The sequence below is a fragment of the Nothobranchius furzeri genome, chromosome 13 (genome assembly GCF_043380555.1).
Source record: "Nothobranchius furzeri strain GRZ-AD chromosome 13, NfurGRZ-RIMD1, whole genome shotgun sequence".
Lineage (NCBI taxonomy): Eukaryota > Metazoa > Chordata > Actinopteri > Cyprinodontiformes > Nothobranchiidae > Nothobranchius > Nothobranchius furzeri.
In genome coordinates this window covers 49,855,904-49,868,356 of record NC_091753.1, presented here as the reverse complement: position 1 = coordinate 49,868,356, position 12,453 = coordinate 49,855,904, and the positions used below count along the sequence as shown (strand labels likewise).

General features: G+C 43.9%; 2 protein-coding genes across 2 annotated transcripts; one reads left to right on the top strand and one right to left on the bottom strand.

Moving 5' to 3' along the window:
* hspa8b (heat shock protein family A (Hsp70) member 8b) lies at positions 1-7,730 on the top strand. The gene is made up of 9 exons (XM_015951144.3): positions 1-152; positions 3,397-3,606; positions 3,687-3,892; positions 4,611-4,763; positions 5,803-6,358; positions 6,432-6,634; positions 6,723-6,921; positions 7,006-7,238; positions 7,321-7,730. Exons 2-9 carry the CDS (start codon positions 3,402-3,404, stop codon positions 7,495-7,497), a joined length of 1,932 nt encoding a protein of 643 aa, XP_015806630.1. The 5' UTR covers positions 1-152; positions 3,397-3,401; the 3' UTR covers positions 7,498-7,730.
* A 1,654-nt stretch (positions 7,731-9,384) lies between these two features.
* lim2.3 (lens intrinsic membrane protein 2.3) lies at positions 9,385-10,782 on the bottom strand. The gene is made up of 5 exons (XM_015951951.3): positions 10,603-10,782; positions 10,122-10,297; positions 9,829-9,978; positions 9,621-9,755; positions 9,385-9,542 (listed from the first exon to the last, which is right to left on the bottom strand). Exons 2-5 carry the CDS (start codon positions 10,294-10,296, stop codon positions 9,481-9,483), a joined length of 522 nt encoding a protein of 173 aa, XP_015807437.1. The 5' UTR covers position 10,297; positions 10,603-10,782; the 3' UTR covers positions 9,385-9,480.
* Between the last annotated feature and the right edge of the window lie 1,671 nt (positions 10,783-12,453).

Below are 12,453 nucleotides of genomic sequence, written 5' to 3'. Positions count from 1 at the left end.
GCCGCGGCAGTAAACACACACACAGACCGAGAGGAGCAGTACTGGAGGACCGGAGAAATAAACAAAAAGAATTACGGAACGGGGCTACGAGCCAAGAGTATTATTTACAGCCGCTGTAAACCGAGACGACGCAAATTTTCCTTGAAACGGAGGTGAGCAGCTGCCTTTTCTTCGGCGGGAAGTTAAAAAGAGACAGTTAACGGTTAAAAGTTAGACCAAATACCACTAATGGTTAAAATGTATGTTTAAATAAACTCAGACATGTTCCGTTAGTTATTTAAAACTTTAAAAACCAGCATTTTCCTAACCTTCAGTTTTCATATCAGATGAGTTTAGCACAAAATTATGTACAAATTTAAGCTAGCTGCAAATGATTTATCATTTTGGACGGTTCTGCGTACGAAAGTATGAGCAGGGATGGCTTGGCAAAGTTTCTAAAGCCAGGGAGATTTATGGAACTTTTTCTGTTGCCGTTTATTTTTCACATTTAAATAACGGCTGTGTACCGCGGTGAAGTTTGCTCGAAGTTGGACGTTGGATATTCGACAGATATTGGTTTGCACGGTCAGCGACAAGTCTTCATGCCGTGCACCGCGGAACAGACAGCGGTAACCTAAGTTCCGAGGACTCGCTAATGGGAACGGTGGTTCGCTTAGGGACTATCAGCAAATTTGTAGTCCTTTGTAAACGAGTACAAAAAATGTGAAGCTTCCAGAATAATTTGCTAAATGACTTCTGACTTGTGTTACTAAACTACATTTACAAGAGTTTTAACACATTTCACACAATCTGATCTTTTTTATTAGGATTTTATTCCAAAATTAAAGGATTTTTTTTCAATAGCTCCTAGGTAAACTAGATAAATTGCATTTCTTGCAGAAATGCTGTTTGAATGCTGGATAGCTTAAACTGTTAGCTGAATCAGCTTAATAGCTGAACTGAAGCTGAAAGGAAGCAAAACTGTCCAAATGAGCTGAATGTGTTGAAAGATGTAGAAGCAAAAATCACTAACAAGCAAATAAACCACAAAAAGTAAGTGAAGAATGGAGAAAAATAATCCTAAAAAGGGTTGGGCATCGAGAAGAGCGAACCAGTTCCAACTGTTCATTTTTCCTGGAATTGCTCAATGTTTTTTTATTTCGATTCTTATTGTGCCGACGGAAGAGGAATCCGCGGCGCGGCTTCGTGAAAAATAAACGTGATTTGCAAATTGTGATCAATGCTTTTCAGAGCTGATCACACCAGCTGACTGTCTGCAGCACCGAGTCCCCCCCCCCCACCCAGCCCGCAGTGGCCAGATATAAACAATGCATCTGCCAAACTTTGACTCTGTTAACTCCTGCAGTGTAGATGAAACTTGTTAAGTCAACACGGTGGATTTATTAGAAGCTTAAAGAACAAACTCTGGATGGTGTGAGGTGAGTTTGTCTCACTGCAGAAATAAAAACACACGGAGCGTCAGCAGTCAGACACGTGAGCGTCAGAAGGCTGAACAATGACCTGTAGAATAAAGTCTTCATGATGTTTCACAAGGTGCTGCTAGAGTTATGTGAAATCTTACTTCTGATTTTACTATATAAAACATAATAACTTCTCCATGTTTGATTGGAGGTGTACGGAGCATCCTGTCCGCTCATTGGTCAGTGAATGAAACCTCCGTTGATTGGTCCTCGTCCGAGTGACAGCGATGAAAAGTTGAAAATGTTTCAACTTTTCGGGATCGCGTCGCTGGGTTGCCTGTGCACGACACGTGCACGAGCACAAAATTTCACACGCATGTTTTTCGCGTTACGCTTACTAGGAGGGAGACCCGCGATTATCGCTTTTGTCGCGCATGTCTCATTGAAAATGGAGGAGAGGCGATGTCGCCTCCCGTGTGTCGAGCCCATAAAACTTGCATTCTTCCTTTGAACCACCAGACGTCGACTCACATAGTTTCAACTGTACAGAAATGTGTAGAAATGACCTTACTATTGATGTTTTTTTTACCCTTGAGAAAATATAATCTATTTAGCCCCTTTTTATTCTAGCATTATATATTGACCTGGATCTGCTCATCATTATGAAAGTTATAACTATTGTCACAACAGTCTCAAACCCTACATAACGTCATGTTTTGTATATAATCTTTGACCTCAGTCACCAGAAATAATGCTTATGTTCTCAGCAACAGTCACTCAGGAGGCTTAAAATCAGACTTCTATTAGTTCATTGGCACTCTCGCTGTTGTAGCAACAGTAAACATGATGACTGATCCAGGAAGCTGCTGCTTACAGAACTGTCTGGGAAAACCAATGACATATAAAAAAACAGACAAACCCTCCACTCCATCACTCTTAGGTTTCTGAAGGGCTTATTTGAAGCCCGGTGGATGGCTCCCACCATTGTCATCTTGGTCGATCACGTGTCTCGTCACTCCTGCAAAATACAAAATGGAGCTGAGAGTGGGGTTGTGATGGTGGGGAGAAATGATTGACATGCAACAAACTCTGAGACAATGTAGCTACAATCTAACTGAAGCAAATGGAGGTTGGCGGCCACTTTTACCCAGAAAACAGTGGTTGAGCGACTGCTGCCCTCTGCCTTCTAGGCTGTCACACTTTTAACGCAATGACGAGGCTGATGCTGAGGCGCCCTACCTGGAGCAAGAAGGGGGCAAGCTGCTAGCGCTAGCACTTACGGCTCATCTGCCACCTGTCAATCAAATGAACGTGCCCCGAATTATTCACAATTTCAAGCTTTAATTACATCAAAACAGATGAGTTACAAAAAGAAGCACTCCCTTTTGAGTTGTCATGACGGAAAATGATGTTTTGAACCCGAAATGGTTTTTTGAAATGAGCCTCTAATCATGCCTATTTCTGCGTAAAGTTTGCGTTTTTAACATGGGAGTCAATGGGAACTTGCTCCTTTCTGGAGCCAACCCCTTGTGGATGAGAGAGGAACTGCAATTTAGTCACTTCCATGTTGGCTTCACTTATGACAGATGGAGTTTGCCCCCTAGGAAAAAAACCTGGTAATGTCTGGTCACATGTCATGTAAAGTTTTAAAAATGTTTAACTTGACAGATAATGCAAATAGATGGTGAAAACAATGGCTTTTCATTAGTGTTGGATGATTAAATGTTATGCTTTTTGTAATTATGTGTTACCAAGCTGCAGTAGTCTTTGTTTCTGAAACAAACTCATGCCATCAGGATATCTGTCATTACAATGAGGGCTGCTGTTAAGCTGTCAGAGGTAAATAGCCTTATAACAGCTGCAGTGGATTTAGGTTCTCCGCTCAGTCTGTTCATGACTGATGATAACCTTTAGATGTGTTGACTAGCAGCTGCCCACAAGATTAAATAACTCTTATGTACAGGATGTCTGATAGATGATTCATCTTCCTCATCAGGAAACATGTCCAAGGGTCCAGCAGTTGGCATTGACCTGGGCACGACCTACTCCTGCATAGGAGTGTTTCAGCACGGCAAAGTAGAAATCATTGCCAATGACCAGGGAAACAGGACCACACCCAGTTATGTTGCCTTCACCGACACAGAGAGGCTGATTGGTGATGCCGCCAAGAACCAGGTGGCTCTGAACCCGAATAACACCGTCTTTGGTAAGATTTCTGTCTTGGGTGAAGTACAATTTGTGATCTCATATTTTACCCTTTTTTATTAATTTCACCTGTTTTCTCAGATGCAAAGCGTCTCATTGGACGTCGCTTTGATGATCCCGTTGTCCAGTCTGACATGAAGCACTGGCCCTTCACGGTCATTAATGATAATTCAAAACCTAAAGTGAAGGTGGAGTACAAGGGTGAATCGAAGACCTTCTACCCTGAGGAGATCTCCTCCATGGTGCTCATAAAGATGAAGGAGATTGCAGAGGCCTACCTTGGTCAGGTATTTGGGTTCTTTAACAAGTTTCTAATGTTCTTAACTTTATACTGAGTCTAGATCCTCCTTTCCATTGGACACAGAGTGCTGTGTAATGTAATAGTGACATTTTACCTGAGAGCTCCCTTCCAACTGGGATCAAAGGCGTTCCAAGCCACTGGTCCCACAAAATCACAGGAGAATTGCAACACCACATGTGATTTCAGAAGTCCACACAATAACAAGCAAAGAGAAAGACAGCTGCCTGTATCCTAAAAGGTCTGGTTTATTTATGCTGTCGTTCTTTTTAAAACGCAGAAACAGTTTTGTTTACCTGTTTTGACGCTACGTTTCGCCGGCGCAGCCGCCGGCGAAACGTAGCGTCAAAACAGGTAAACAAAACTGTTTCTGCGTTTTAAAAAGAACAACAGCATGGAATTAGAACCACGACACAGCAAGAACACACCTAAGATCTGGTTTATTTTCTGCTCTGTTTACATCAGCTACAAGGGTTTCACAGGAAATGACATACAATTATGTGCACGTGACTTTTATACGTCCAAAACGTTACAGTTTGCCGCAGATGGAAAGGAACTCGTCCATTATCACGGCGGCTAATTGCTGCGAAGTACGTTTAGCTTTTTTGTGACGCTTTCACATATGGTGAAAAGGAAGCTTAAGAGTCCACTGAACAACATTGTAATGAAATTTAAAATGTTTCTATATGATGCAACTATTTTTCCAGACTATCACAAATGCTGTTGTGACAGTGCCTGCCTACTTCAACGACTCCCAGCGCCAAGCTACCAAAGATGCGGGAACTATATCTGGCCTGAATGTGCTACGTATCATCAACGAGCCCACTGCGGCTGCTATTGCTTACGGCCTGGACAAAAAGGTAAAGTAATTAAACCGCCCGCATTCAGCAGTGTTCAAAGAGTTGCTTTCACAAATTGTATCGTGTTGCTTTTTTTTCTTTTATTGTTTTAGTTCAAAGTTTTAAACTGAAAATGTAAGATTTTTTTTTTTTCTCGAGAGGAAATTACAAGTTGAAGTTTCTCAACATTAATTCATCCGTCCATTTTCATTTGCTTATCTGGGGTTGGGATGCGGGGGCAGTAGCCTAAGCAGAAAGGCCCAGACTTCCCTCTGCTGTCACTTGGGCCAGCTCCCCCAAGGGAATTCCAGGGCATTCTATGGCCAGCAGAGAAACATAGTCCCTACACCGTGTCCTGGGTCTTCCTTTGGGTCTCCTCCCATTTGGACGTGCCGAGAAACCTCACCAGGGAGGCATCACAGTGTTTCCCCTAGAAATTTCTCCAGCCAGGAGTGTACCTTTGCAGACCATCGTGCTGCCGTGAGAGCAGGGAATGAACTAATAGTTGTGTGCGGAATATTTCGCTTTTCCCGTGGGGGGGGGGGATTTGTAGCTGTGGCACACCACCACACCTGGCTCCTCTCGATGTGATGGAGGAGCAGTAGATCTACTCCGGGCTCTTCCCGGATGACTGAGCTTCTCACCCCATCTCTAAGGGAGAGCCCAGACGCCCTGGGGGGAAAAAAACAGATTTTGGCTGCTTGTATCCATGATCTTGTTCTTTCAGTCACGACTGAAAGCCCGTGATCATAGGTGAGGGTAGGAACGTAGATCGACCGGTAAATTAAGAATTTTGCCTTCCGGCTCAACTCTCTCTTAGTCATGACAAAGCGGTACAACGCCCGCATCACTGAAGATGCAGCACCAATCCACTTATCGACCTCACGCCCCATCTTTCCCTCACTCATAAACAAGACCCCAAGAAACTTAAATGCTCCAGTTGAGGCAGGACCTCATCGCTGACCTGGAGAAGGCATTCTGCCCTTGCTTGATTACAAATCGGAACATGAATTCAGTTGTGCTTAAATGGGGAAAAAAAATCTAAATTTCTCATTTTTAGGTTGGCTCTGAGAGAAACGTTCTCATCTTTGACCTTGGTGGCGGCACCTTTGACGTCTCCATCTTGACTATTGAGGATGGCATCTTTGAGGTGAAGGCCACAGCTGGCGACACACACCTGGGTGGTGAAGACTTTGACAATCGCATGGTCAACCACTTCATCTCGGAGTTCAAACGCAAGTACAAGAAAGACATCAGCGACAACAAGAGGGCAGTGCGGCGTCTGCGCACAGCGTGTGAGCGAGCCAAGCGCACCCTATCCTCGAGCACCCAGGCCAGCCTTGAAATCGATTCCCTATACGAGGGCATCGACTTCTACACCTCCATCACTAGGGCGCGGTTTGAGGAGCTTAACGCTGACCTGTTTAGAGGAACTCTTGAACCCGTGGAAAAGGCTCTCCGTGACGCAAAAATGGACAAGGCTCAGATCCACGACATTGTTTTAGTGGGAGGTTCTACCCGCATCCCTAAGATCCAGAAGCTGCTGCAGGACTTCTTCAATGGGAAGGAGCTCAACAAGAGCATTAACCCTGATGAGGCCGTGGCATACGGCGCAGGTATGTCTTACCAGGTTTCTCCAAAAGTACCAAAATGTCACTGAGTTTAAACCTCATTTTCATCCGTCTGCAGCGGTCCAGGCTGCCATCTTGTGTGGTGATAAATCTGAGAACGTTCAGGACCTGCTGCTGCTGGATGTGGCCCCCTTGTCCTTGGGTATTGAGACTGCTGGTGGAGTAATGACGGTCCTCATCAAGAGAAACACCACCATCCCCACAAAACAAACCCAGACCTTCACCACCTATTCTGACAACCAGCCTGGTGTGCTCATTCAGGTAGGACTGACTCCAGTCCATTTCCCCTTAGGTTGTGTGAAGTAAGCTGCAGTATTAGATGGACTGGCCTTCTTTATTTCACTTGTAGGTGTTTGAGGGCGAAAGAGCCATGACCAAAGACAACAACCTCTTGGGGAAATTTGATCTGACAGGAATCCCACCAGCTCCTCGAGGAGTACCTCAGATTGAAGTGACCTTTGACATCGACGCTAACGGCATCATGAATGTGTCTGCAGTTGACAAGAGCACTGGAAAAGAGAACAAAATCACAATCACCAACGACAAAGGTAAACTAAACATTAACCACAAGATCGAATCTGATGCGCTTCAATCCTATTTTCACTGTAACCATAATTATCTTTGCTACTCAGGACGCCTGAGCAAGGAGGACATTGAGCAAATGGTCCAGGAAGCAGAGAGGTATAAGGCTGAGGATGATGTGCAGAGAGAGAAGGTGTCAGCCAAGAATAATCTGGAGTCCTACGCCTTCAATATGAAGTCCACAGTGGAGGACGACAAGCTGAAGGACAAGATTAGTAATGAGGACAAGCAGAAGGTCCTGGAGAAGTGTAATGAGGTAATCAGCTGGCTGGACAGAAATCAGGTATGTTTGAGTTGTTTAGCAACTTTTAAATGAATGTCAGGGTGAACATTTATTTTCCTAATGCTTATTTTTTTTACCTCAGTCTGCAGAGAAAGATGAATTTGAGCATCAGCAAAAGGAGCTGGAGAAGGTGTGCAACCCCATCGTGACCAAGCTGTACCAGGGTGCAGGAGAAATGCCAAGGGGGATGCCTGGAGGTTTCCCTGGAGCTGCTGGTGCTGCAGGAGCAGGAGGGCCCACCATCGAGGAGGTGGATTAGTAGATGTCTGTGAATCAATGTTATTGATGTTTGGGTGGAATGGTTTTGCCAAAGCTTGTTCTAAACTGTTAAGAACTCCAGTTCTTTATAGACTGGTGTGCCACTCTTGTTCTGTGAGAAGCTTTTCTTGACACTGATTGTTTAAAGTATGTTCACAAAGTGTTTTGAGTAAAATTTATATTTGCACAGTTTATTGCAAAAAACAATTAAATGAATAAGTATGTGCCTTCAGACTCATTTGTTGTTTATTTCTTTAAAAGAAATTGAACTTTAAAAGCCAAAATCTGGAGTTTCCCCCTTGTGGTAACCATGTATAATTTTAGAAATCTATAAAAGAGGATATTTTAACATTTTAATTGTTACGGAGTACATCACAAAGATAACATCAGCTGTGTGTGTGGCCCACAGAAGGCGAAATGTTCCTACTAGTTATATTTCTTTGTTTATAGTGTTACTGTCTGGGACACTTCCGCTTGTTTGGGTTGAATTAGGACCTAAACCTAATCCCAATACTCACACTGCCGTACTTGCACCCTTCAGTTACATGATTCCAGCCAGTGGTGCGAGGGCATAGCAGGGTGTCCCAGTTCTCATAAGTATTTTCAAACGAAGGTAAAATAGTAATTAATTCATGCTCTGAATGTTTTAGACAAAGCCGCGATGAATGTAAATCTATTTCAGATAATTGGTTGAAGCGGCCAGGATGAGAATCAGCTCCTCTAAATTCGAGACCATGGTGTTGAATCGGAAAAGAGTCGAGTGTCTTCTCCAGGTCAGGGATGAGGTCCTGCCCCAAATAGAGGAGTTAAAGTATCACTGGGTCTTGTTCATGAGTGAGAGAAAGCTGGAGCGTGAGATAGGCGGATTGGTGCTACATCTGTAGTGATGCGGGCATTGTAGTCTGTCGTGGTGAAGAGAGCTGAGTCGGAAGGCAAAGCTCTCGATTTACCAGTCGATCTATGTTCCTACCCTCACCTATGGTCACGAGCTTTGGGTAGCGACCGAAAGAACGAGATTGCGGATACAGGCAGCCAAAATGTTTTTTTTTCCACAGGGTGTCTGAAATAGGGTGAGAAGCTTGGTCATCTGGGAGGGGCTTGGAGTAGACTCGCTGTTCCTCCATGTTGAGAGGAGCCAGTTGAGGTGGCTCGGGCATCTGGTCAGATTGCCTCCTGGACATCTGTCTGGTGAGGTTTTCTGGGCACGTCCAACTGGGGAAGACCCAGGACACGCTGGAGGGACTGTTTCTCAGCTGGCCAGGGAATGCCTTGGGATTCCCCCGAAGGAACTAGCCCAAGTAGCTGGGGAGAGGGAAGTCTGGGCCTCTCGGCTTCGGCAGCAACCAGCATCCCGGGATATGCACCACGCACTCGAAGCCTTACTGCACACTTCCTCCAAGTGCACTTCATAGAAGACCATAGGGCACAGTGCAAGTATTGGGATTGGGTCTTTGACAGAAACAGAGTTGGTGTCTTTTCTTATGGACAAGTAAAAAAATAAACAGGATAACATGAGAATAATTTTTGTTAAAGAATGTGTTTGGCTCAGCTGGCCAGCTAGAGTTGCACGTTCACAAACAAAAGGCATTGCTTTCAGCTGGAATCATGGAAGTAGGAAGAGGGGCTTAAGGTGTAATACATATTTTTGCCTCTAGACAGTGCCCTGTGAGAAAAGACTGCATTTCTGCTTTCAGCACCAACAATTTACTGACATTATGTGCCTTTTGAACTGGAACAGTAATTACTGGACTTGACCTTGGGGATGTTAACTGATGCCGTACTCTTAAGTTGGGAACTTGATCTAAAACCATTAGACATTTACCAGAAGTAAATCTACTGTTAAGTTTTTTTTAATTCAAAGAACACAGAAACCAGATATTTTTTTCCACATTTATTTTGCTTATTCATAAATGTTTTTTTTCTGGGAAGTGGTTTGAAAATTGATACGAACATTGGTTTCTCCTTTGGGACCAGCTTGGGCAGGTCAGCGGGTGTTGGAGTTTCTAGGGCATTCATGCATCCGGTAGGCACACATGAAGAAGATACCTTGGAAGAGAAGGAGTGCGATTGTTTAGAGACGAGTTGTATGTAACCCGAGCACCGGTCTAACCTTCGTATACAAACCTGAGAAGAATGTCAGCACCACCGCCACCCAGCCCATTATGTATGACCAGGAGAACCGCCAGCTGCCATAGCGTTTCCCGTAATAGTTGACTGTCACGCCTGTGTAGACGGCCATCGCCAACAGCACAAAGAAGCCTGCTCGAAAATGAAAAAGTCAGTTTTCTTGACGGTCAAAAATCCTGCCTGTTCCTATCAGCGACTAGCTTACAGGAGATGAAGAAGAGGATGCCAGCTGCAAAAGTCTTGTCAAATCCATCAAAGGAGGAGTAGTGGATGAAGGCCATGATCCCGATCACTATGCCGATGAAACAAGCCAGCAGGGAGAGGATCATGAAGGCCCGAGTGGCGTCCCAGTAGGCTGAGAGAGGAGGGAGAGAGTTATGACTGGCTCAAATAAATGGTGCTCAATTATTAACAGAGAAAAAACAAGAGTAGGAAGTAAGTCTTGAGATATTCATGGTCACGGGCCAGCTGTCAAACTAAAAGCTCAGCCTGTCATACCGATGCTATCTGTGTGTGTCATGCATTTCCCCGGCACGCAGTACCGCCACAGGCCCTGGTGCATGTAACTGCTGGAGTGACGATACTGCATCCAGTAGTCCGTTGCCGTGGAGATGATGAGGAGTATGTTCCCGACTCCAGCACAGAACAGCCCACCTCCCATGAAGCTGTACATCCTGCCAAAGTTAAGTGACACAAAGTCAAATTAAAACAAGAGCAGGTCAGAGTCCCGTCACACCTATAAGAGGAAGAAATAATCACTAGGTGTAAACTAATTCCTAAAATATTCTTCCAGCTTGATTTAATCGTGCATCGCCAAAATAATGGTGTACTGTTTGATTATTTTAAACTGAAAAGACCTTTTACACTCTTGTTTTAGCAGAAAAGCTACAATTAAAAACACAAAATAATCAAGTTTTTTAAAATATCAATTTTTTTTCTCGAAAAAGCCAGAAAAACGCTTGTAGTATGAATCCCATACCTTTATCTTGTTTTTTTTCCTCACTAAATGTCAGAGAATCCAATGTTCTGAGTTGCCAAAGCACTGCGGAGCCCCGATAATGCCCGGGATGGCAGGAAAGTTTTGTTGTGTGCAGGAAACGGCGAACAAACGTCTCGCTGGAACAAAAGAGCGCGTCCGGCCACAACCAATCACAGAGGATGAGTTTTGTGTTTAAGGGAATCTGCTGAAAACACAAAACCGTTAAAGCGCACGTCTCAGTAATACTGATGACACAGGCTTTTTATTCAAAGTGCTTCACAACCTCACAGTAAACTCATGACCTGCTGGGAGCTCATAGTTTCAGTTCAATCTGTTATTTTACGGTTTCACTAGAATGACAATACACCTGTTACTCAGTCGTCTTAATGTCTTGTAATTGCTGCTTATCTTTCATATGATTCTTTTCTAATCAGAAATACAAAAAACTGTCAAAGTGAATTCATTTACATGCAAATAACCCTTGGCCGTGAAAGCAAAATGTTTGCAGCTGCAAAAATACCCAAATCGTCTTTGTTTCAACATATTTTGGAGCTTAGATGAGTTTTAGGTGAGACAATATCACATTTTTTATCAAATACCCTGCCTGGCCAAAAAAAAAATCACCACCTGGATTTAGCTAAGCAAATAGGTAGGAGCCTCCTATTGGATAGTTACTGCATGGGTGATTATCTTTCAGCTGGCAACAAGTTATTTAACCCCAACTGGAGCAGAGAGTTGCTTTTCTTTTCTTAAACAACCGCGTGGAAAGACACATCTGGTGGTTTTGGGAAAGATGTCAGTCTGTTTGAGAATGGCCAGATCATCGGCATCAAGCAGCGAAAGCATCTAAGGAGATAGCAGAAATGACTCAAACTGGGTTAAGAACTGTCCAATGCTCATTGAACACTGGAAGGATGATGGAGACCCATTGTCTTCGAGGAAGATATATGGCTGGGAAAAAAAATAAATGTTTGGTGAAATCAGATCAAAGAAAAACAGTAGAACTCAGGGCAATGTTTAAGTGATAGTAAGAGCCTTTCCACATTCACAATGTGAAAGGAACTCAGGGGATTGGGACTGAACAGCTGTGTAGCTGTAAGAAAACCACTTATCAGTGAGGGGAACCCAGAAACAAAGGCTTTAATTTTCTAGGGAGCTTAAAGATTGGACTCATTGGAGCAATGGAAGAAGGTCATGTGGTCTGATGAGTCCAGATGGACCCTGTTCCAGAGTGATGGTGCATCAGGGTAAGAAGAGAGGCAGATGAAGGGATGCACCCATCATGCCTTGCGCCTACTGTACACACCAGTGGGGGCAGTGCTATGATCTGGGATTGCTGCAGGTGGTCAGGTCTAGGTTCAGCAACAGGATGTGCTCCAAGAATGAGGTCAGCTGACTTCCTGAATATACTGAATGACCAGGTTATTCCATCTTCCCTGATGGAACAGCCATACTCCAAGCTGACAATGCCAGGATTCATTGGGCTCCAACAGTGAAAGAGTGGTTCAGGGAGCATGAGACATCATTTTCAGTCCAGACCTTAACCCCATTGAGAATCTTTGGGATGTGCTGGAGAAGGCTTTGTGCGGCGGTCAGACTCTACCATCATCAGTGCAAGATCTTGGTGAAATATTATGTAATGCAACAGTGGATGGAAATAAATCTGGTGACGTTGCAGAAGCGTATCAATTCAAATTCAAAGATACTTTATTAATCCCAGAGGGAAATTAGCGTTTCAGTACACACAATTCTGAGATCAGACATACATACATAGGCATAGAACAATGTCACAGAGAACGTGTGTCGTAATCAAAGGTGGTCCAACCAAATATTAGTGTGTGTGACCTGTTT